The sequence below is a fragment of the Leucoraja erinacea genome, chromosome 1, assembly GCF_028641065.1.
Source record: "Leucoraja erinacea ecotype New England chromosome 1, Leri_hhj_1, whole genome shotgun sequence".
In the NCBI taxonomy this organism is placed as follows: Eukaryota; Metazoa; Chordata; class Chondrichthyes; order Rajiformes; family Rajidae; genus Leucoraja; species Leucoraja erinaceus.
Window position 1 is genome coordinate 123980033 of NC_073377.1, and position 26038 is coordinate 124006070.

Below are 26038 nucleotides of genomic sequence, written 5' to 3' on the forward strand. Positions count from 1 at the left end.
AGTGAATCATGATCTTATTGATTGGCAGAGCAGATGTCAGGGTCAGCGTGATCATTCCTACTCTTATTTTGTAAGTTGTCACGATACCAAACAGAAAACTTTTCTGTTTTCCTTAAATGTATTGACTATCATGCTGGGGGAGCCAGACAACCAGCATCTGTAACAATTTATATTTATTATCTTTTAGTATGTGAGAAACTGTAGACAGGGTTCATTGCACACAAAAATAAAAGTGTTTCACTGTATCTCAGGACGCATGGCAAAAATAAACCAATACCATTATGACCTTCCAATGTTATTATCTATGGGTTCTTTCAAATTCAGAATGCACAGATTCAGACCCCGAGTGTAAATTACTTGTATGAGGGTACAATATCTTTAGTTGCAGTATGTTCAATATCATGGGGAACCAGCTTATTATATTCACAGGTAAGTCAAGTCAAGTCAAGTTGCTTTTATTTCTAAAGCACATTTAAAAAACAACTCTCGTTGACCAAAGTGCTTTACATTGGTGGAGGTACTAACGTTATGCAACAGTGGTTCATAGATTAAGTACATACATAAATACATACATATAGCCCTCCCTCAGAGGACGTCAAGAAAGGCTTGAGAGTAAAGATGAGCTTTATGTCTCGACTTAAAAGAGTCAATGGAGGGGGCAGTTCTGATGGGAAGAGTGATGCTGTTCCACAGTCTAGGAGCTGCAACCGCAAAGGCGCGGTCGCCCCTGAGCTTATGCCTAGGCTGCGGGTTGGTCAGTAACCCCAAGTCAGCCGACCTGAGGGACCTGGAGGTGGTGTGGTGGGTAAGCAGACTTTTGATGTAGGTGGGGGCAAGCCCATTAAGGGCTTTGTAAACATAAAGAAGGATCTTGAAATTTATTCGGAACCGCACAGGGAGCCAGTGGAGAGAGGCCAGAATTGGGGTGATGCGGTCCCTTTATCGGGTGCCCGACAGGAGTCTCGCTGCGGCGTTTTGGACCAGTTTCAGGGACAGGGAAGATTGGCTGATGCCAGTGTAAAGGGAGTTGCAGTAATCAAGGCAGGAGGAGATTAATGTGTGGATGATCTTTTCGAGGTCGTCAAACTATAGGAATTGTTTTATTTTAGCTATTGTCCGAAGCTGGAAGAAGCCTGCTTTTACCACAACATTGACTTGTTTGTCAAATTTCAATGCTGAGCCAAATATCACGCCAAGGTTTTTGCCGTGAGGTTTGAGTAGTGGGGTAAGGCTTCCAAGGCTGCCTGCTATCGTTTTGATTCAGTCCGAGGGGCCAAGAAGGATGATCTCTGACTTACTCTCATTTAGTTGAAGGAAGTTCTGGGCCATCCAACACTTTATATCCTCGAGGCAGTGGATAAGGTTAAGTAGATTTGATCGGTTATTGGGCTTCAGGGGGAAGTAGAGTTGTGTATCTTCTGCGTAGCAAAGGAAGGAAATGCCGTGCCTTTGAATGACCAGGCCTAATGGGAGCATATACAGGGAGAAGAGAATGGGGCCAAGGATGGAACCTTGTGGAACCCCGCAGCAGAGGTTAGCTGGGGAGGAGAAAGAGTTGCCTATATTAGTAGAGAAACTCCTACCTTTGAGGTAGGAGATGAACCTGCTCAGGGCAGTGCCATCAATACCAACCCCGTACCGGAGACGGTCAATTAGGATGGTGTGGTCGACTGTATCAAATGCAGCGCTGAGGTCGAGAAGGAGCAGGATTGCGCAGTCGCCGGAGTCAATGGTGAGCAGTAGGTCATTATGTACCTTCAACAAGGCAGACTCTGTGCTGTGGTGGGTCCTGAAACCTGATTGGAAAGTTTTTCAAGATAGTATTTTGGGTACGATCCTGACTATGGGCGCTGTCTGTGTGGGTATACCCTGGATGCTTCGGTTTCCTCCCACATTCCAAAGACGTCTGTAGGCTAATTGGCTTGGTAAAATTGTAAATTGTCCCTAGTGTATAACCATATAACAATTACAGCACGGAAACAGGCCATCTGGGCCCTTCTAGTCCATGCTGAACACGTATTTTCACCTAGTCCCATCAACCTGCACTCAGACCATAACCCTCCGTTCCTTTCCCGTCCATATACCTATCCAATTTATTTTTAAATGATAAAATCGAACCTGCCTCAACCACTTCTACTGGAGGCTCATTCCACGCAGCTACCACTCTCTGAGTAAAGAAGTTTCCCCTCATGTTACCCCTAAACTTCTGTCCCTTAATTCTCAAATCATGTCCTCTTGTTTGAATATTCCCTATTCTCAATGGAAAAAGCTTATCCACGTCAACTCTGTCTATCCCTCTCTTAATCTTAAAGACTTCTATCAAGTCCCCCCTTAACCTTCTGCGCTCCAAAGAATAAAGACCAATCTTGTTTAACCTTTCTCTGTAACTTAGGTTCTGAAACCCAGGCAACATTCTAGTAAATCTCCTCTGTACTCTCTCTATTTTGTTGACATCTTTCCTATAATTTGGCGACAAAATTGTACACCATATTCCAGAATTGGCCTCACCAATGCCTTGTACAATTTTAACATTACATCCCAACTTCTACACTCAATGCTCTGATTTATAAAGGCCAGCACACCAAAAGCTTTCTTTACCACCCTATCTGCATGAGATTCCACCTTCAGGAAACTATGCACAGTTATTCCTAGATCTCTCTGTTCAACTGCATTCCTCAATTCGCTACCATTTACCATGTACGTTCTAGTTTGATTTGTCCTGCCAAGATGTAGCACCTCACTCTTATCAGCATTAAACTCCATCTGCCATATTTCTTCCAAATGGCCTAAATCTTGTGGAAAATCTACCTCATTATCCACAACACCACCTATCTTAGTATCATCTACATACTTACTAATCCAATTTACCACACCATCATCCAGATCATTGATGTATATGACAAACAGTGAACCCAACACAAATCCCTGATGCACCCCGCTAGTCACCGGCCTCCAACCTGACAAACAGTTATCCACCATCACTCTCTGGTATCTCCCAATCAGCCACTGTTGAATCCATCTTGCTACTCCACTATTAATACCCAACAATTGAACCTTCTTAACCAACCTTCCATGTGGAACGTTGTCAAAGGGCTTACTGAAGTCCATGTAGACAACATCCACCACTTTACCCTCATCATTTTCCCTAGTAACCCCTCAAAAATTCAAGAAGATAAGTCAAACATGACCTTCCAGGGGCAAATCCACATTGACTGTTCATAATCAGACCCTGTTTAACCAGATGATTATATATATTATCTTTAAGTATCCTTTCCATTAATTTGCCCACCACTGACGTTAAACTAACAGGTCTATAATTTCTAGGTTTACTCTTAGAACCCTTTTTAAACAATGGAACAACATGCGCAGTATGCCAATCCTCCTGCACCATTCCCGTTACTAATGACATTTCAAATAGTTCTGGCATAGCCCCTGCTATTTCTACACTAACTTCCCTCAGTGTCCTAGGGAATATCCTGTCCGGACCTGGAGACTTATCCACTTTTATATTTTTCAAAAGTGTCAGTACTTCTTCGTCTTTGATCCTCATAGTTTCCATAGCTACCCTACGTGTTTCCCTTACCTCACATAATTCAATATCCTTCTCCTTGGTGAATACCGAAGAAAATAAATTGTTCTATATCTCCCCCATCTCTTTTGGCTCTGCAGATAGCTGTCCACTCTGATGCTCTAATGGACCAATTTTATCCCTCGTTATCCTTTTGCTATTAATATAGCTGTAGAAACCCTTTGGATTTACTTTCACCTTACTTGCCAAAGCAACCTCATGTAGGATAGTGTTAATGTGTGGAGATCGCTGGCTGACACAGACTCGGTGGGCCAAAGAGCCCGTTTCCTCACTATAGCTTTAAACTAAATTTCCTTTCAAAACCATTTCAACTGCTCCATTTGTCATAGAAGGCATTCTCAATTCCGTCTGTCAAAAACTCCTCTTATGTGCTACGCCGGACCTGTGTTTCATTATTCCCTCTTTGGTCTGGTACCCTTTAGTTGTGGAAAGATTGACTCAACATTCACCTAACTGAACCCAGCCATAATTTTAAAGGACACTGTTAAATTTGCTCCTCTCAGTTTTGGTAACCCCCTTATAATTTATTTCTACACACCTCCAGAGCTTCATAGTCATGGTCATACAGCATGGATACGGGCCCTTCGGCCCAACTTGCCCAGATCAACCAACATGTCCCAAAATGCTTGAATTTCCTTTCTTCTGATATTTCAAGCACAATCTAGCAAAGGTTCTATTGAAATCTAATAAATCTTCCCTGCCTTTGCATTCTTTTTCAATAAAAATGACCTATTGCCTACAACTTTACTAAATTCTGTCACTAGAAACATAGAAACATAGAAATTAGGTGCAGGAGTAGGCCATTCGGCCCTTCGAGCCTGCACCGCCATTCAATATGATCATGGCTGATCATCCAACTCAGTATCCCGTACCTGCCTTCTCTCCATACCCCTGATCCCCTTAGCCAGAAGGGCCACATCTAACTCCCTCTTAAATATAGCCAATGAACTGGCCTCAACTACCCTCTGTGGCAGAGAGTTCCAGAGATTCACCACTCTCTGTGTGAAAAAAGTTCTTCTCATCTCGGTTTTAAAGGATTTTTCCCCCTTATCCTTAAGCTGTGACCCCTTGTCCTGGACTTCCCCAACATCGGAACAATCTTCCTGCATCTAGCCTGTCCAACCCCTTAAGAATTTTGTAAGTTTCTATAAGATCCCCTCTCAATCTCCTAAATTCTAGAGAGTATAAACCAAGTCTATCCAGTCTTTCTTCATGAGACAGTCCTGACATCCCAGGAATCAGTCTGGTGAACCTTCTCTGCACTCCCTCTATGGCAATAATGTCCTTCCTCAGATTTGGAGACCAAAACTGTACGCAATACTCCAGGTGTGGTCTCACCAAGACCCTGTACAACTGCAGTAGAACCTCCCTGCTCCTATACTCAAATCCTTTTGCAATGAAAGCTAACATACCATTCGCTTTCTTTACTGCCTGCTGCACCTGCATGCCTACCTTCAATGACTGGTGTACCATGACACCCAGGTCTCGCTGCATCTCCCCCTTTCCCAATCGGACACCATTTAGATAATAGTCTGCTTTCCCGTTTTTGCCACCAAAATGGATAACCTCACATTTATCCACATTATACTGCATCTGCCAAACATTTGCCCACTCACCCAGCCTATCCAAGTCACCTTGCAGTCTCCTAGCATCCTCCTCACAGCTAACACTGCCCCCCAGCTTAGTGTCATCCGCAAACTTGGAGATATTGCCTTCAATTCCCTCATCCAGATCATTAATATATATTGTAAATAGCTGGGGTCCCAGCACTGAGCCTTGCGGTTACCCCACTAGTCACTACCTGCCATTGTGAAAAGGACCCGTTTACTCCTACTCTTTGCAAGTGCTACTATTGCTACTGATTTTTGTAACAGTAATCCCCACAATTTTTTATGCTTCTTATCCATTCAATTTCATGTTTTTCACCGGATGCTTTTTCACTCCTACATTTACTTTTGTTACTTTGGGTTGAATTTCATGTGTCCACTCACAGTTAGCTTGTTATGACCTTCTATATTTTAATGTTTTTCAGTGTAAGCTGCACATTCAAAGTCCCATCATCGTCAAATGTTGACAACTGCGCTTAGAAATTGATTTAATCCCTGTGTTAAAAAATGTGGATCCAAGACTAATGGATTGTAGACACCTGCTTAGTATTGATAGCTTGTTGACTGGTGAAGATGTCAGTTTGGAGTTACTGCATTGTTGGCAATAGCCCTAAAATTGAATCTCGGGGGATGTTTGGGGAAGGATGATTGGGTTGACCAGGAATGAACAAGACATCTAGTTGGGCTGGAAATGCTGCATTGATTAAGTGATGAAGAATTCTATTCCCACTATTCTCTTTTATCATTTCAGACTTCCAGTAACTTTGCATTCTACATTCTCAATGCGTCAACATATTTTCTCTCTCTCTCACTCTCTTTCCACTGTACTTACTCTCAACCGTCTTCCATCTCCCTCTACTTGCACTTCTCTTTACGGATCATGTATAAATTACAGACATTAATTTCAGTTCGACTAGCCAACCACCAAAGGTGATTGTGTCCAATGGACAACCCTGGTCTTTCCTCTATTGCCTACAGCCCCAACCCCCTTGGAAATGTTCACACTTTTTTCCTCACTTTTCTAGCTTTAATAAAGAATCATCAACTTGAACTATTAACTCTCTCTCTCTCCACAGATGCTTCCTTGCCTGCTGACTGCCCACTGCATGTTCTGCCTTTATTGAATTACTTTAATTCTATTTCCATGGTTGCAAGTAAAATCCACTTGGTTTCCTTAGGGTTCTCTGGTTTCCTCCCATAAGTCAAAGACATGCAGGTTTGTAGGTTCATTGGCCACTGTAAATTGCCCCAAGTGTGCAGAGAGTGAATGTAAAAGTGAATAACATAGAATAAATGTGAATGGAGGTAACCAATGGTTAGCATGGAGTCGGTGGGCTGAAGTGCCTGTTTCCATGCTGTATTTTTCAATCTTTCAAGCACACATGATGTAAGGAAAATCCCAGTGTAGAGATGTTTGGGAACCATGGATTCTCCCAAGAATGTTAACACAAGTACTGTTTAAAAGTTTCCATAAAATTCACCCAAAAGTATTATATTAGCATATTGTATACCAACTTCCTATAGTCAAATCTAATCCAAAGAATTGAAATTACTGACTGGCTTCTTATGCTTGAACCCATTCTGCAATAGCTTGTAAAAAAAAAAAAATCAGCAGGGAAGCATTGCCAAAACCATTAGCATTGAAGTCTTCCCTCTCTGACAGAAATACAGAGAACGTTAAAGCAAAAGGGCTGCATAGAATAAAAGAGGCAGAACCTTACTCAATACTTCTTCTCCCCTTGACACTTCAAGGCAGTATACTTGATTGAAACACAGTTGCACAAAAATAATTCTCATGTGTTGAAAACTCAATCCATTACCTTTCTTTATTTGGACACCAGTAACATTTTGCCCCCACCAACTATCTCTTATCTTTGCTATATGTTCCACATTATTACCCCATCCACCACACTAAACTGTAACAGTTGCATCTTCATCAACCTGAAGAATTTCTTCAACAGATTTTTATCAAGGATACCAGCTGCACTTGCAGTTTCAATTTAAAACTCAGTGACAAAAGGTATTAAACTTAGTTGCCCTTTCATAATGAATCACTTTTAATAAGGATATCATTGTTGACATTCACTCTTCGATTGCCACGTTTTCCCTTTTCGAACAGAAAGGCAGGTTGAATTGTGATCCAACCTTTGAACTAGAAGAAATGATATTGGAGTCGAAACCTCTTCACAAGAAAAAGAAAAGGCTGGCTAAGAATAAATCGAAAGATCTCAATAAAGAATCTTCACCACTGGTAAGATGCCTTGATCTAACTTGAGACATCCCATTCCACATTGGCACTGCATCGTAAAAAGGCAGATTAAATCTTCAGCTGCAGCTTTCAGTGGGTTTAGTGATCACAATAAAGAAATGCTGAAATTATGGAACAATTCCATTTTCTGTTGTTTATTTTGGTGATGGAGGTAGTGCTTCCCTTACCAATCAAAAAAACATTCAGAGCTTGACATTCAAAAGCCAAGGTTATTCTTCCTGTGATTCTATCTTGAGAATGCACTTTAATGCACCTGGCACTTCTGCGGAGTTACAATTTGGAACACTGAAAATTGCTGGGATCAATTATATGTTTTAAAAGGTTATCTTTAAGAGTAGATTTTCTAAATATAATCCAGTTTACAAAATAGCAATAACGAATTAAAACAAGAAAGTAAATAACGCTTTATTTACCATTTATTATTAAAGTTATGTTATATGTTCAGTAATTAAATTTCAAATTTATGTGAAGCATTTGCCAGCTAGGTTAATTGTGTCTCTCAATCTAACATTTGTCTTGCTTTTTCCTTGAACATTCATTATCTTGAAGAATGGCCATCTCCAACAGTGTCTGGAAACAGTCCACAATGACTTCACCATATTCAACAGAGAAAAGTAAGTGCATTGATTACTCAGCTTCGCACTGGCATCATTAAAAGGATTCACATCAAAATCAAGAATGACCATGTTCCTGAGTGATACTGCCGCAACAAGAATAAGGCAGCACAATGGTGCATCTGATAGAGCTGTTGCCTCACAGCTGTATTCAATCCTGACCTCGAGTGCTGTCTATGTGAAGTTTACAAGTACTCCCTGCCTCATGTAGATGCACCAGTTTCCTTTGGTGTTCCAAAGCTGTGCAGCTCGGTAGGTCAATCAGCCACTGTGCAATACCCCCAGTGGTTGGGTGAGTAGGACAGCCTGGGGGAGCTGATAAAATGCAAATGTGGAGAGAATGAAATGGAATGAGAGTAACTGGGTGTTTGATTACCAGTAAAGATTTCATGGGTGGAAGGGTGTGTTTCTGTGCTGTGTGACTATGACACTAACATCTTTTAGAGGGACTGCTGCTATTTTACAAGCAGCAGATACCATACCACGGACAAGTTCTGGCTCATTGTAAATGCAGAATGATTTTAAGGACTGTACGACTGCTAAATGAAAAATGTTGGGACTTCATTATCTTCTCCTCCCAATCCACCCCCTAATGAATTGAATATGGAACAAGCAGTGGGGAAAAGTAACAGGTTTGATATTGAACTGTAGAATCTTTTTGAGACACAAAAAACTGCAGATACTGGAATCTTGAACAAAACACAAAGTGTTGGAGGAACTCAGTGGGCCAGGCAGCATCCGTGGAAGGAAAGGAGAGACGGGAATTCAGGTCAGAATCTTTCTTCCGAGTCTGACCAAGTTGGCATATTTGAGCTAATCCCATTTACCTGCATTTGGCCCTGAGCCCTTTAAACCCTTCTAATCCATATATCTATCCAAATATCTATTGCAAGTCTTAATTGTATCTGCTTCCATAGATTCAACCAGCAGTTCATTCCAGATATGTACTACTGTTTGAGTGAAAGTATTTCCCCTGAGGTTTCACTTTAATCTCTCCCCTCTCATATTAAGTATGTGCCTCCCTAGTTTCAGAATCAACAGTTCCCTTCATACTGGGAAAATAGCTGTGAGCATTCTCCTTGTGATGTGATGTTGTACACCTCAATAAGGTTACTCCTCAGCATCCTACGCTCCAAAGAAAAATGTCCCAGCCTATCCAACATCTCCCTATAACTCTAGCCCAGAAGTCCAGGTAACATTCTGGTGGCACAGTTAAGGATAAAGGGAGGTCTCATTATCAGAACAGTTATGACAGAAGCAGAAGAGCTAGAAGAATGCAATGCAAGAAGCAGGTGAGAGAAAGCATGATTGAGATAGCTCTGGGAGTCTGTAGTTTGTAATAAAAGTTGGTCAATAATCATAGAAACATAGAAATTAGGTGCAGGAGTAGGCTATTCGGCCCTTCGAGCCTGCACCGCCATTCAATATGATCATGGCTGATCATCCAACTCAGTATCCCGTACCTGCCTTCTCTCCATACCCTCTGATCCCCTTAGCCACAAGGGCCACATCTAACTCCCTCTTAAGTATAGCCAATGAACTGGCCTCAACTACCCTCTGCGGCAGAGAGTTCCAGAGATTCACCACTCTCTGTGTGAAAAAAGTTCTTCTCATCTCGGTTTTTAAAGGATTTCCCCCTTATCCTTAAGCTGTGACCCCTTGTCCTGGACTTCCCCAACATCGGGAGCAATCTTCCTGCATCTAGCCTGTCCAACCCCTTAAGAATTTTGTAAGTTTCTATAAGATCCCCTCTCAATCTCCTAAATTCTAGAGAGTATAAACCAAGCCTATCCAGTCTTTCTTCATAAGACAGTCCTGACATCCCAGGAATCAGTCTGGTGAACCTTCTCTGCACTCCCTCTATGGCAATAATGTCCTTCCTCAGATTTGGGTGATAATCTATCACCTGACTTGTAAACAGAGAAATCCAGAAGGAAAGTGAAGTGTCAGATTGAGACAGAAATAGACCATGGGAGGTAGTAGATAGTGTGCGGGTGATCAATGTGAACTCAGTGGGCTGAAGGGCCTGTTTCCATGTTGTATCTCTAAACTAAACAACAAAAACTCTTGAAACTTAGCACATCTAGAGGGGAGCAGCTTGCTTGACTCACACCTCAACCACTGCCCTAATCATTCACTTCCTCTGCCAGCAGTGTGGAACAGCTGAAGAATATGCCATCTACAAAATAAAATGCTGTTACTCATCTGGGCTACATGACTGCATATCCCAAGCCAGACCTTTAATGCCAACCAGGCCAAGATGAAATTTAGAAAAAAATTAAAAAGTTGAAAATAGTATGAGACAAAATTCCAGTTTTACGGTCAAAGTGTGAAAGTGAGCATTACGTTTTGGGACGTTAAGCCCCTGTCCCACTTACGTGTCCTTGGCACACTAATTACGCAACCTCGTGGTCGCATTGAGGCCCGACCATCCCGTGAAGGCCGCGCGCGACTTCATGCGTCCGCACAGTCGTCTGGAGCACGTGACGTCATTTGAAGGTGGACACAAAATGCAGGGGTAACTTAGCGGGACTGGCAGCCTCTCTGGAGAGAAGCAATGGGTAATGTTTTGGGTCGAGACCCTTCTTCAGTCTGAAAGAAGGGTCTTGACCTGAAACGTCACCCATTCCTTCTCTCCAGAGATGCTGCCGGTCCTGCTGAGTTACTCCTGCAATTTGTGTCTATCTCCAATCGTCTTGGCCCCGCTCTAGGAGTAGGAGTGGGGGCGGATCCGGACCGCAACGGTCGTGAGCCTCAGGCCGAGATCAACGATCGTTTGCCTGCTTCTGCTGCTGTTGGATCTGAGACGTTGTGTCATGCCAGGGTCTTGGGCCTGTCCCACTTTGGCTGTCAGATACGCGACAGGCCGGTGGGGCGCGAAGATTTAGTTCGCTACAGAATTTCAGAGTGCCACGCGATACTGCGCACAACTCCATACCCCTCCACGCTTCTCAGTGGGACCAGCCCCGCGCGGCAACACGATGCCTGTGCACCTCAACGCGACGATGACACGTAAGTGGGACAGGGCCTTTAGTGTTCTGTAGGTAAACAATAGATTTGTTATTGGAGATTTGCCATTGAAAATCTTTTGCACTTCCAAATTGGCCTTGAAGACGTAGCATGCTTATTACGTAACTGTACTCAAACATCAAATTATGGCATTTGCTTTTCAGGTTAAGAAAATCACAAGCAGAAGTTGGGCAAACATCCAGCAAAGAAAATGGAACTTGCGGTCAAACACATGAAAAGACACAGGATGGTCACAATAACAATGTGCTTGAATCTGTTTGCACAACTATTCCTAGCTAATCCACCCGAGTTAGTCTGAGCCAGCCAAGAACTCAAAAGATATCTGTATTATAGTGTGCATTATTTCAGTGCATGCCTTGTGGTTTAAGTATCCTTCTCTTCACAAGAAAGCAACTCAGAGGATTCATTATTTGAAAGAAACGACTGGAGAAGTCCATTGTCTACATTTATGCAACAGACTGGAAAAGAGTGAACATATTGGCAGGACAACAGCCTTACACAGAAGACAACAACATTGATAATAGATACAAAATGCTGGAGTAACTCAGTGAGACAGGCAGCATCTCTGGAGAGAAGGAATGGGAGACGTTTCGAGTCGAGACCCTTCTTCAGACTCAACCCCGAAAAGTCACTCGTTCCTTCTCTCCAGAGATGCTGCCTGTCCCGTTGAGTTACTCCAGCATTTTGTGTCTATCTTCAGTTTAAACCAGCATCTGCAGTTCCTTCATACACACAACAAACATTGATAACCCATCTTTAAACCATTTTGAAAACAATTTCTCACATTGATTCCTATCAAGTCACTAAAATTGTTTTAAGTGCAGGCAACCCATCTAAACCCTGAGAATTTATACATTTTATGCCGGGTGGCACCATCAACGATGGCAGCCTTGCCAATGGTCTGTCTATCTTGTTGGCTTTTGTGTTATTTTTAGTGTGTTTTAAAAAGATTGTGTTAATGTTCTCTGGTTTGTTTTATGTGATGGGTGGGGGAAGGAAGTCGGGGGAAACTTTTTTTCTATCTCTTACCTTGCTGGAGATGCGATTGTTTTCCGGATCGTATCTCTGGTCGCTCTGCGGCCTAACATCATGGAGTTGGCGACCTTGCTCGAGACTGGCTTTGAACCCCACTGTGGTCCCTTGACTGGGATCAACGCTCCAATCGCGGCCTGCGGATTTCACCATCGAGAAGCTCGCAGTCTCGGGTAGAGACCGATGTTGGGAAGCTCCAAGCCGCAGGAGGTTTGACTAGCCTCAACCTGAGATCTGATCACCTGGTGCGGGGGAGCTGAGATCTCTCTGATGCGGGAGCTTGATCGCCCTGATGAGGATGGCCCGACCGCCGGCTACGGGAGCCAAGATCACCTAGACGGCAGAAGGCTCGAGGCCTCTGACCACCGGAGAACAAAGAAGGGAAGAGATTGAACTTTTTTTTGCCTTCCATCACAATGAGGAATGTGGGGTAGTCGGAAGTTTGATTATGATTATTATGATTATGATCTCGTCTTAAAAATATGCACAGTATTGAACCATGCCCACAGAAAGATTATGTTCTAGTGTGTGGTCTCCCTGATGCTTTAACTATGTTATACCTTTGGCCTGATGGAAATTCTTCTTAGTTATCTGGATTAACATATTCTATGTATATATATGTACAATTTTCATGATTCAGGAAAGAACCTGTGTTGTTAAATCATTAAAATGTAACGTGCTCCTTTTTGTTAATAATGAACCTTTTGTTCCGAATAACTTACGTCTTAATATAAATGTAATCGTCTGTGTTAATGCCCAGCCTAGTATGTGGTATGTCTGTTTTTAAGTTAATTGACACTGACATTTTAAATAGTCTGGTTTTGTACAGATTGAGAACTGTAAGTACAATAATTATAATTTTAGATGTATTGACAATAATTCATGCTGGTTAATGGCTATTCCTTGACATTTTACAAACCTGTTGTTGTCAGAGACGATATGAATACAGAAATAACATTTATAATGAACAAATTAAGTTAACGCTAGGGTAACTTATACTTAATTTTTTTGCTCCCTTTGCTATCACTTCGATGCTTGCAACTGCCAAATAGAAAGTGATCGGTTTGCTATGCCCACTCTATCACCTGTAATTTGTCTTTACTGTTGCCATTAATTCAGCAAGAGATGCTACCTAATGTGGGATACTGATAAAATTAATGCATTATCTATGCCGTGTAAAAAAATTGTAAAATGCCTAATTTTGGGCAGCGCAAACTACTTTCATATCATTAATGCGAACACTTTGCATGAACTGAGTGGGGATTTAAACTGTGACCACTTACTTAACATCGGCCAGGATAATGTTAGAGGATTTGGAAGGAACTATCATGAAAGTTATGTTGTTATTTCAAAAGTGACAATAGCATTAAATCATGATTGAATAATGTTTATAGTTTTTGATACCTGTTTCTATTTTTTATTTATATATATCTATATTACTAAAAGTCTGTTCTTGACCGGTTTTGACCTTCTGTGCTGTGATTTCCGAGAGAACTCCGCCACCTGCGGCTGTCATTTTTGGTCACCTTGCTCAGAGCCCCCCTCCACCGCATGAGTGCCGAGGATTTTTCCCGTCGATTAAAAATGACAGATATATTAATGTTTTTACAAAATTCCCCATTCTCTCTGCTGCCCCCGCTGGCGGCAGGGGGGAAGGACTATAAAACCAGGAAGTGGTGTACCACACAGTCTCTTCAAGATGGAGGAAGGCAGAGGGTCGCGGTTCTCTGAGCTGAATAACACTGAACACATGTTTACTCAAATGTAAGTGCCTTAGTGGTTCTAAAATACTTGCAGAATGTGTCTATTGGTTCTAAAGCTTGCAAAAAAAAAAAAAATGTCTATTGGTTCTAAAGCTTTCAAAAAATGTCTATTGGTTCTAAAGCTTGCAAAAAGTGTCTCTATTGGTTCTAAAGCTTGCAAAAAAAATGTCTATTGGTTCTAAAGCTTGCAAAAAATGTCTATTTGTTCTAAAGCTTGCAAAAAATGTCTCTATTGGTTCTAAAGCTTGCAAAAAAAATGTCTATTGGTTCGAAAGCTTGCAAAAATATGTCTATTGGTTCTAAAGCTGGCAAAAAGTGTCTCTATTGGTTCTAAAGCTTGCAAAAAAAAAGTTTATTGTCTATTGGTTCTAAAGCTTGCAAAAAGTATCTATTGGTTCTAAAGCTTGCAAAAAAATGTATTGGTTCTAAAGCTTGCAAAAAAATGTCTATTGGTTCTAAAGCTTGCAAAAATGTGTCTATTGGTTCTAAAGCTTGCAAAAAGTGTCTCTATTGGTTCTAAAGCTTGCAAAAAAGGTATATTGGTTCTAAAGCTTGCAAAAAAATGTCTATTTGTTCTAAAGCTTGCAAAAAATGTCTCTATTGTTTCTAAAGCTTGCAAAAAAATGTCTATTGGTTCTAAAGCTTGCAAAAATATGTCTATTGGTTCTAAAGCTGGCAAAAAAATGTCTATTGGTTCTAAAGCTTGCAAAAAGTGTATTGGTTCTATTGGTTCTAAAGCTTGCAAAAAGTGTCTATTGGTTCTAAAGCTTGCAAAAAAATGTCTATTGGTTCTAAAGCTTGCAAAAAAATGTCTATTGGTTCTAAAGCTTGCAAAAAATGTCTATTGGTTCTAAAGCTTGCAAAAAGTGTCTCTATTGGTTCTAAAGCTTGCAAAAAAATGTCTATTGGTTCTAAAGCTTGCAAAAAAATGTCTCTATTGGTTCTAAAGCTTGCAAAAATATGTCTATTGGTTCTAAAGCTTGCAAAAAAAATGTCTATTGGTTCTAAAATGGTTCATACTAGCGCTCCAGAAAGCACTACTTACTGTAAATGGTGGCTTGGGAGCTTTGGCTTGAAGTTGAAAGGCACTACTTAGTGCAAATGGTGGCTTGGTTGCTTTGGCTTGAAGTTGAAAGGCACTACTTACTGCAAATGATGGCTTGGGTATAGCTTGAAGTTGAAATACATCACTTACTGCAAATGGTGGCATGAAGTTGAAAGGCACTACTTACTGCAAATGGTGGCTTGGGAACTTTGGCTTGAAGTTGAAAGGCACTGTTACTGCAAATGGAGGCTTGGGAACTTTGGCTTGAAGTTGAAAGGCACTATTACTGCAAATGGTGGCTTGGTTGCTTTGGCTTGAAGTTGAAAGGCACTACTTACTGCAAATGGTGGCTTGGTTGCTTTGGCTTGAAGTTGAAAGGCACTATTTACTGCAAATGGTGGCTTGGGTGTGGCTTGAAGTTGAAAGACACCACTTACTGCAAATGGTGGCATGAAGTTGAAAGGCACTACTTACTGCAAATGGTGGATTGGTTGCTTTGGCTTGAAGTTGAAAGGCACTTCTTACTGCAAATGATGGCTTGGATGTGGCTTGAAGTTGAAAGACACCACTTACTGCAAATGGTGGCATGAAGCTGAAAGGCACTACTTACTGCAAATGGTGGCTTGGTTGCTTTGGCTTGAAGTTGAAAGGCACTACTTACTGCAAATGGTGGCTTGGGAGCTTTGACTTGGTTGAAAGGCACTACTTACTGCAAATGATGGCTTGGGTGAGGCTTGAAGTTGAAAGGCATTACTTACTGCAAATGGGGGCGTGGGTGCATTGGCTTGAAGTTGAAAGACACTATTTACTGCAAATTGTGGCTTGAAGTTGAAAGGCACTACTTACTGCAAATGGTGGCTTGGGTGCTTTGGTTTGAAGTAGAAAAGGCACTACTTACTGCAAGTGGTGGCTTGCGTGCTTTGGCTTGAAGTTGAAAGGCACTACTTACTGCAAATGGTGGCATGAGGTTGACAGGCACTACTTACTGCAAATGGTGGCTTGGGTTCATTGGCTTGGTTGAAAGGCACTATTTACTGCTAATGGTGGCTTGGTTGCTTTGACTTGAATTTGAGAGGCACCTCTTACTGCTAATGGTGGCTTGGGTGTGGTTTGAAGTTGAAAGGCACTACTTACTGCAAATGGTGGCTTGGATGCAATGGCTTAAAGTTAAAAGGCATTACTTACTGCAAATGGTGGCATGAAGTTGAAATGCACTACTTACTGCAAATGGTGGCTTGGGTGCTTTGGCTTGAAGTTAAAAGGCACTACTGTAAATGCACTTACTTCCTGTTTGCACTGTATATTGATTTTAGATAAAACGCTACCACTTACGGCTGTGATTTTTGCCATCTTACTCAGTCCCCCTCCGCTGAGCAGGTGCAGAGAATTCTTCCCATCAATGAAAAATAAAAGTGTTATGAGTTTTTTTTTAAAATGTTGAGAATCTCTCTCCTGTCAATCACTCCATGAAAGCCACACCTTTTCTGGAGGGGGAGGGGGTTATAAATCCTGGAAATGTGGGTGTGGTTCAGTGTCTGCAAGATGGAGGAGGGAGAGGTCACGACTCGCTGTCTTTAGTGGCTTTGCACCCTACTTCAAATGGTATGAAACTGCACTTGAATTTGGTGGCCTTGCACCCTGCTTGAAATAGAATTTCAAGGATTAGCCGTGAGTCAACTACCAGCCCACCAGCCGTGAGTGAATTGCCAGCACAACAGGCTTGATTGACTGAGACGCCAGCCCAGGAATCCATTTGGCGCACAATTTACATACTAGCCCTCTGGAAACCAGTCCCTTCAGCCCACAACACCCATACTCGCGCTCCAGAAAGCTCCCCCACCAACTGGCCACCAATATTAGAATTGGTGGAGAGGTGGAATAATGCGTTGGATGACCATATATATACTAGACTAAGTGGCACCCTGTTGGTTCCCAGCATCACACAGGAGGGCTGGTCATCCAACGCATTATTCCACCTCTCCACCAATTCTAATAACATATATATATACGTTTTAGTTTGTAGCTCTCCATTCAAATAGATATTATTTTACATTTACGGAAGAGAAAAAGGTGGGATTATCTTAGTTGGTGCATCTTGACTGCCATGGACGAGATGGACTGAAGGGCCTATTTCTGTTGTGTGACTATCTATGACTAAACAGATCTGTGTTGAGCCCATGACACAGTTCACAATGCAGCACCATTACATAGGAAATGAGCTGTCAAAAATTACAATGGAGCTGAAGACTGGTAAATCACAAAAACATGTTGTCAATTTATAAACACATTTTGTGCATAATATATTTACAATATGACCCTGACCTCGGGTGCGGTCTATTAAGAGTTTATATGTTCTCCCTGTGGGTTTTCCCTGGGTGCTCTGGTTTCCTCCCAGACTCCAAAGACGTTCAGGATTGTAAGTTAATTGGCTGCAGTAAAATTGTAAATTGTCCCAAGTGTGTAAGATAGAGCTAGTGTATGGGATGATCGCTGGTAGGTGTTGACTCCGTGGGCTGAAGGGCCTCTTACCACACTGTCTCTAAAGTCTAAAGTATTTGTCTAATGCGGAGTTGAATTTCCTTTAACCTTCCTAGCTGATTCTCTGATCCAAATGCCTACATCCTACAACTAGCCCCTGATCACCAACCTGCAACCGCTCACTCCCTCTATCCCTGATGCCCAGCAGCATCCTCCTATGCAAATGTTCCACTTGGCTGGACAAGATTTTCCAGGACCGTTTCCTTGATCATTGTTACTTTTTTGCATATCTTTAATTCATTTGTTCTATCTATCCATTTCTTAAGGAAAGATTAACATTTTTAAATAGCCTAAGTGTCCAAAGAACATTCAGACAAGAATTAACAATAAACATGATTTTAAAATCTCATTGACATTAATTTATAGGCCAAATGAAAGGAATTTAGTGTTCAATTGCTGTAAATTAATGGCCGTTTAAATCAGCTTTCGAGTGGGATCCTGTGGAACTCTGTTGAATGCGCTGGTTTGGAACATTCCCATTGCGGTGGATTTGTACTCCATATGCCCAGAAAAATACTGCGGGATTTAATGGGCCCCCAAATTAGCTACTCGCAACATAACATTTTGTATAAAGGGATCTTAAGAAGCGCTTTTTAATGTAAAAATAAACAACCTATCTTCCATTGTCCCCTGCATGAGATCCGTCCCGTTGTCGGCGGTCGCGGGTTTAGAGGATGATTTTTAACCTACTATAACAATTAAATTAACCAATTAAGTTTTAAAATAGCTGCAGCGAACGAACCTCGCAGCGATTTTTCGTCAGCAACTACGTAGGCTGAATAACCTCGATTTGAATAGCCGAGAGAAAATCGCGTTTTAAACCCGCCCCCCTCTCAAAGGCGCCAAAATCGCGAACACGGGCAGCGACAGATCTGCAGCGCCGCTGAAGGTAGGTTTTGCAACATACCTACTCTATATCCATCTATAACACTTGTTTCCCCGTCCCCTGACTCGCAGTTAGAAGAAGGGTCTCAACCTGAAACATCACTTATTCCTTTTCTCCAGAGATGCTGCCTGACCCGCTGAGTCATTCCAGCGTTTTGTCTATATCTAAGATTTTCCAAGAGGCTGGTTGCAGTTTACAACAGGGCCATGAGCAGCCCTGGACTTAGTCACTGCTTGATGTAACGTATTCTTAACTAGCAGGCACCAATACGATATAGGATCTCCCCTAACAAGGTTTGTGGCCGAGTACCTAGGGAGCTTCAAGCCCCATGAAACAAGTGATTCAAAAGCATTCCCTCTTTCTTTTCTATGTAGCATTTCATACTAACTCCCAGCCAGAAAAATATCAGTCAAGCATGAGCATGGAGAGAGTGAAACTGCAGCAGCAATCACTTGTTGCATTGAAATGTATTTTACCATGGCCAAAATATACAGATTGAGGCCACATGAGATTTAAGCACAAAAAATTCCAGAACATGAACTGAATCCACAACAAAGCAGGACATTTTGAGAGGAGGTATGAATGGGCAGGCACTCAGCAGGTAGGTTTGTTGGCTGCATATTATATTGGTGCTTCCAGTCCTCATTAATCTGGGTGAGAAATTCTACGACACAGTGTGACATTCCTATATGTTTAAGAAGGAACTGCAGATGCTGGAAAATCGAAGGTAGACAAAAGTGCTGGAGAAACTCAGCGGGTGCGGCAGCATCTATGGAGTGGAGGAAATAGGCAACATTTTGGGCCGAAACCAGTCTGAACCCGTTTCCTTTCCTTTCTCCATAGATGCTGCCGCACCCGCTGAGTTTCTCCAGCACTTGTGACATTCCTATATGTTGTGCAATTAAATTTATTCTAAGATTCCGTCTCTCAGTGAGCGGGTCTTCCGTGTGAACACAGCAGATTTTGGAAATTCCATTTAAGGTGCCTCATGTTTAATGATAACTAATGTGCCTCATGATAAGTATCGGTGCACGAATGGTGTCATGCACATGATTTTTTACTACGTGGGTGATATGTGAATGGTGGATGTCTCAGCTGAAGAAGTGGGTCCAACCTCGACACTAACAGCAAGGAAAGATATGTCACCCAGCACCATTTTGTCTACAAAAAAAAACACTGATTACATCTGAATAAAATAAATTGAACACTGTGCAAAACGTTGGAGACAATAATGAACCAATTAGTTTACCTCTGGTGTCAGGATAGATCATTGGATATTAGCACAGATAGAATTCAACACATCAAGAAACAGGAAGTACAATAGCTAATACACATTTTACATGGGGACATTGTCAAAACCATCGTTTTGAATTATTTGCCAAAATAACTAGTAAAAATGTTTATGCGGTCAGTCCAGCATATTTGGATTTTCAAAAGGCCTTCAAATAAGTATTGTATGGTAAACTCAAGAACATGATCAAGAATTTGGATGGCACCAAAAAAATTAAGATAGTGATTAATTCATAATTTGGCACTGAAGAGGAATGGATAAGCTATTCATTCTTTGGACAATCGTCAGCTGACCAACAACCTGAATGAGTTCTACTGCAGGTTTGACAAGCAGAAACGTAACCCTGGTAACCCCTCCCCAACCAACACTGAGACCCCAGTCTGAAAAGACTGGACCCTTTCCCCATTCGGATTCATTCTGTAATGCCTTCAACAGAAAGCATTGTTCTGCATTTACACAAATCTCCATTTTCAGACTTCAAAATCAGGAGCATAATGTCAATACCTGTAGTCAGCACCAAACTGGGTTGTATGTAAGTACTGTGACAATAGACAAGGAATGTGTGCAACTAAAACACTGAATTTCAAATAAATTCTGTCAAAGCTTATGGTTACTAAATGTCTGATTGAGGAGCAACAGAATAGAGGTACAATTCATTTCACTAAATGAAGCAACAGATTTCAAATATCATAATTGACCTGTGATTCATTAAGAAAAATGTAGAATAGAAAAATGAGGGAAGATTAAGTATTGGGAACAAACTCACAGGACTGGAAGATCACAGCAGTTAGAGCAACATCTGTGGGCTGAATATAGACAAGTGATGTTTCAAGTCAGGACCGCTCTTCAGTCTGAAAAATGGTCTTGACCCAAGAATTGGAGATATGTTCAATTAATTTTTTTCATTAATATTCACTGTGAAGTACACTGCAAATATCTCCTGGAATATCAGAGAAGTTAATTTAAAACAGTATGGAGGTACTTGTAAAAAAAATAAATCACAAGAAATAAAGTATAAAATAAATTTTGAGGGCTGGCAATTATTTCTCAAAGTCGTTGCAAAAATCTTTTGAATTTTCTCCACAGCTTCTTCAGGATTCTGAAATCCTATATGACCTGAAGACCAGAACTGTGTTAGGTACCTATCCATTCCCCCCACAGATGCAGCCTGATCCATTGAGTCACTCCAACACTTTGTGTTTTGCGCAAGATTCCAGCATCTGCAGTTCCTAATGTATCAAATTATTGGGTTAATCGAACCTCAGTTTTGAAATTTCTTTCATACTTTATTTCCTGTGCTTTTTTTTTCACGTACATCCACGCTGTTTAAAATTAACCTCTCTGATATCCCAGGGATATTTGCAGTGTACTTCACAGTGAATAGTAATGAAAAGAATTGATTGAATAAATATACCATTTTTTTTCTTCTTGTTATTAATTCACCAGCCTCGTTCCCTAGAGAGCGCACACTTGCCTTGGCCACCAATTTCCTATTTAAATATCCATGGAAATTCCCAGTTCCTTTTGATGTTACATGCAAGGTTTCTCTACAAATCAACAGAAATCATAACAGGAAATGAAATGATTGTGCTGTAAAATCAAAGCTTAGTTTCAATTGCATTAATAAAAGCATGTAACAACAGTCACCAATTGTTTCAGTGGTGGCACATCGTGTAGGAAGGAACTGCAGATGCTGGTTTGAACCGTAGATAGACACAAAAAACTGAAGTAACAGTGGGTCAGGCAGCATCTTTGGGGAAAAAGAATAGGAGACGTTTCGGATTTAGACCCTTCTTCAGACTGAGTTTTTTCTGGTTTAGTTTAGAGATACAGCGCGGTAACGATCCCCTCGGCCCACCGGGTCCACAGCGACCAGCGATCCCCGCACATTAACACAACCCTATACACACTAGGGACAATTTTACATTTATACATTTGCAGCATCTTATTGTACATTTACACCAGCATCTGCAGTTTCTTCCTGCACATCTGTCACTCTGCTGCATGCTGGACGACATAGCACAGTATTGGACGCCCAATCATTTGAGTGGGGATTCCTGACCTGGGAATTTTAATAAAGAATAAAGGTCTTTTTTTATCAACATTTTATTGAATCTTGGTGTTTTTAATTATTACATCGGTACTTTACATGTAACATTCAATTTCTTATTTTTTCGTATTAATTTATAAAATACATAGTCTTAATAATTGAATATCAAAAACAGTCAAACAATTTAAAAATCCGAAGATAGGCACAAAAAGCTGGAGTAACTCAGCAGGTCAGACAGCATCTCTGGAGTAAAGGAATAGGCAAAGTTTCGGGTCGAGACCCTTCTTCAGACCGAGAGATGGGAAAGGGAAACAAGAGATACTGTATAGAGAGACATATAGAACAAATGAATATAAGATCTGCAAAAAAGTAACAAGGATAAAGGTGTAGAGTTGGAGAGCAGGAGGAATCACAGGGGGGGAGCAGCAAGAGAGGATTTTGCAGAACTCTCGTTAGAGAGAGGAGGAGAAGTTCTTCGAAGGAGGCATACTTTGAGGAGATTTCGCAGTGGAGTAGCCAAAATGATTAGGAAGGAAAAGTTTTAGGAAGACGCTGGTTTAAACTGAAGATGAACACAAAAAGCTTGAGTTTTGACAGGTCAGGTTCAAGCACCAGCCTTTCCTCTTGTCAAATATCAACAGCAGGTTCCAGGGCAGGGCCTCACATGGCACTGTTGAGGCTGACCTACTGCCAAGACCTCACTCTACCTCCTGTGTGCTCCAGGTAGCTTGTTTAGTGTTCTGCTCAGCCTAGATAAGAGATCGGGGGTTGAGCAATAGTTTGATTGGCTTTCTGTGTCAGCCCAGATAAGTGTGGAGTTTTGGGGACCATTAGCACCAGGCAATATCCGGCTAGATTCAAAAACAAGGCTTGAATAAGGTTTATACTCTGTTCAACCCCAGAATTCTGGGGTTAAAACTAATTATTGCTGTATACATGTTCATAAGTTATTGGAGCAGAATTAGGTTATTCGGCCCATTAGGTCTACTCTGTCATCCAATCATGGCTGATCTATATTACCCTCTCAAACCCATTCTCCTGCCTTCTCCCCATAACACGATAACCGTGCTAAATCAGGAATCTGTCAATCTCTGCCTTAAAAATATCCATTGTCGGCCTCCACAGACTTCTATGGCAATGAATTCCACAGATTCACCACCCTCTGACTAAAGAAATTCCTCATCTCCTTTCGAAAGTTGCCACTTTATTCTGAGGCTATGTCCTCTTGTCCTAGACTATCCCACAATCGATCATGTATTCATTGCAAAAAGAAGGGTGAGCTTTAATTTCCTGTTACCAGTGTTAATTATAGTAGATACTAGACTTAGTGGGTCATGTTGGGTCCCAGCATCGTACGGGAGGACTCGTCCCCCAACGCAATATTCCACCACTCCACCAATTCCAATATTGGCCAGTCGGGGGGGGGGGGGGGGGGGGGGGGGGGGGGGGGGGCTTTCGGGAGCGCTAGTATGGGTGTTGTGGGCTGAAGGGACTGGTTTCCAGAGGGTTAGTATAGACATTGTTGGCCGAATGGATTATTGGGCTGGCGGCTCAGTCACTCAAGCCTGTTGTGCTGGCAGCTCACTCACCCATGGCTGGTGGGCTGGCAGTTGACTCCTGGCTATTCCTTGAAAATCCAATTCAAGCAGGGCGCAAGGCCTCCAAATTCAAGTGCAGTTTCTTACCACTTCAAGCAGGGTGTAAGGTTACCAAATTCAAGTGCAGTTTCATACCATTTGAAGTAGGCTGCAAAGCCACTAAAGACAGCGAGTCGTGACCTCTCCCTCCTCCCTTGCAGAGACTGAGCCACACCCACATTTCTGGGTTTTATAATTCTCTGCATCTGCTCAGCGGAGGGGGACTGAGTAGGATGGCCAAAAATCACAGCCGTAAGTGGTAGCGTTTTATCTAAAATCAATATACAGTGCAAACAGGAAGTAAGTGCATTTACATGTGCCTTTCAACTTCAAGCCAATACAACCAAGCCACCATTTGCAGTGTAGAGCCTTTCAACTTCAAGCCACACCCAAGCCACCATTGGCAGTAGGTAGAGCCTTTCAACTTCAAGCCAAAGCAACCAAGCCACCTTTCGCAGTAATAGTGCCTTTCAACTTCAAGTCGAAGCTCCCAAGCCACCATTTGCAGTAAGTAGTGCCTTTCAACTTCATGCCACCATTTGCAGTAAGTGGTGTCTTTCAACTTCAAGCCATTGCACCCAAGCCACACCCGCCATCATTTGCAGTAAGTAGTGCCTTTCAACTTCAAGCCACACCCAAGCCATCGTTTGCAGTAAGTGGTGTCTTTCAACTTCAAACCACAGCCAAGCCACCATTAGCAGTAAGAGGTGCCTTTCAACTTCAAGCCAATGCACCCGTCACCATTTGCAGTAAGAAGTGCCTTTTCTACTTCAAGCCAAAGCAACCAAGCCACCATTTGCAGTCAGTAGTGCCTTTCAACTTCAAGCCAAAGCTCCCAAGCCACCATTTGCAGTAAGTAGTGGCTTTCAACTTCAAACCAAAGCTCCCAAGCCACCACTTGCAGTAAGTAGTGCCTTTCAACTTCATGCCACCATTTGCAATGCCTTTCAACTTAATGCCAAAGCACCCAAGCTACAATTTGCAGCTAGTGCCTTTCAACTTCAAGCCAAAGCTGCCACGCCCCATTTACAGTAAGTAATGCATTTTAACTTCAAGCCATTGCACCCAAGCCACCATCTGCAGTAAGTAGTGCCTTTCAACTTTAAGCCACACCAACCAAGCTACCATTCACAGTAATAGTGCCTTTCAACTTCAAGTCAAAGCTCCTAAGCCTCCATCTGCAGCAAGTAGTGCCTTTCAACTTCGTCGAAGCTCCCAAGCCACCATTTGCAGTAAGTAGTGCCTTTCAACTTCATGCCACTATTTGCAGTAAGTAATGCCTTTCAACTTCAAGCCATTGCACCCAAGCCACCATTTGCAGTAAGTACTGCCTTTCAACTTCAAGCCAAAGCACCCAAGCCACCATTTGCAGTAAGTAGTGTCTTTCGACTTCATGTCACCATTTGCAGTAAGTAGTACCTTTCAACTTCAAGCCAATGCACCCACGCCTCCATTTGCAGTCAGTAGTGCCTTTCAACTTCAAGCCAATGCACCCACGCCTCCATTTGCAGTACGTAGTGCCTTTCAACTTCAAGCCAAATGCACCCAAGCCACCATTTGCAGTAAGTAGTACCTTTCAACTTCAAGCCAATGACAGCCAAGCCACCATTTGCAGTAAATAGTGCCTTACAACTTCACGCCAAAGCTCCCAAGCCACCATTTGCAGTCAGTAGTGCCTTTCAACTTCAAGCCAATGCACCCACTCCCCCCATTTGCAGTAAGTAGTGCCTTTCACCTTCATGCCACCATTTGCAGTAAGTGGTGTCTTTCAATGTGAAGCCACACCCAAGCCGCACCCAAGCCACCATTGCGGGCTTTCTGGAGCGCTAGTATGAACCATTTTAGAACCAATAGACTTTTTTTTGCAAGCTTTAGAACCAATAGAGACACTTTTTGCAAGATTTAGAACCAATAGAGGCACTTTTTGCAAGCTTTAGAACCAATAGAGACATTTTTTTTGCAAGATTTAGAACCAATAGAGACACTTTTTGCAAGCTTTAGAACCAATGGAGACACTTTTTGCAAGCTTTAGAACCAATAGAGACACTTTTTGCAAGCTTTAGAACCAATGGACATTTTTTTGCAAGCTTTAGAACCAATAGACATTTTTTTGCAAGCTTTAGAACCAAAGACATTTTTTTGCAAGCTTTAGAACCAATGGACATTTTTTGCAAGCTTTAGAACCAATAGACATTTTTTTGCAAGCTTTAGAACCAATAGACATTTTTTTGCAAGCTTTAGAACCAATAGAGACACTTTTTGCAAGCTTTAGAACCAATAGATTTTTTTGCAAGCTTTAGAACCAATAGACATTTTTTTGCAAGCTTTAGAACCAATAGACATTTTTTGCAAGCTTTAGAACCAATAGAGACACTTTTTGCAAGCTTTAGAACCAATAGACATTTTTTGCAAGCTTTAGAACCAATAGAGACACTTTTTGCAAGCTTTAGAACCAATAGACATTTTTTGCAAGCTTTAGAACCAATAGAGCCACTTTTTGCAAGCATTTTAGAACCACAAAGGGCACTTACATTTGAGTAGATATGTGTTCAGTGTTATTCACAGCTCAGAGAGATGTGACCCTCTGCCTTCCTCCATCTTGAAGAGAATGTGTGGCACACCACTTCCTGGTTTTATAGTCCCTCCTCCCTGCTGCCAGCGGGGGCAGCAGAGAGAGTGGGGAATTT

General features: G+C 41.8%; 1 protein-coding gene across 1 annotated transcript in view; it reads left to right on the plus strand.

The window, feature by feature from the left end:
- LOC129701584 (serine/threonine-protein kinase 32B-like) overlaps nucleotides 1-13524 on the plus strand; it is a 276952-nt gene extending 263428 nt beyond the window's left edge. The window contains 3 exon segments of the mRNA XM_055642860.1: nucleotides 7316-7447; nucleotides 8015-8079; nucleotides 11253-13524. Coding sequence (XP_055498835.1) covers nucleotides 7316-7447; nucleotides 8015-8079; nucleotides 11253-11388 — 333 coding nt within the window. The 3' untranslated portion in view covers nucleotides 11389-13524.
- The last annotated feature ends 12514 nt before the right edge of the window (nucleotides 13525-26038 follow it).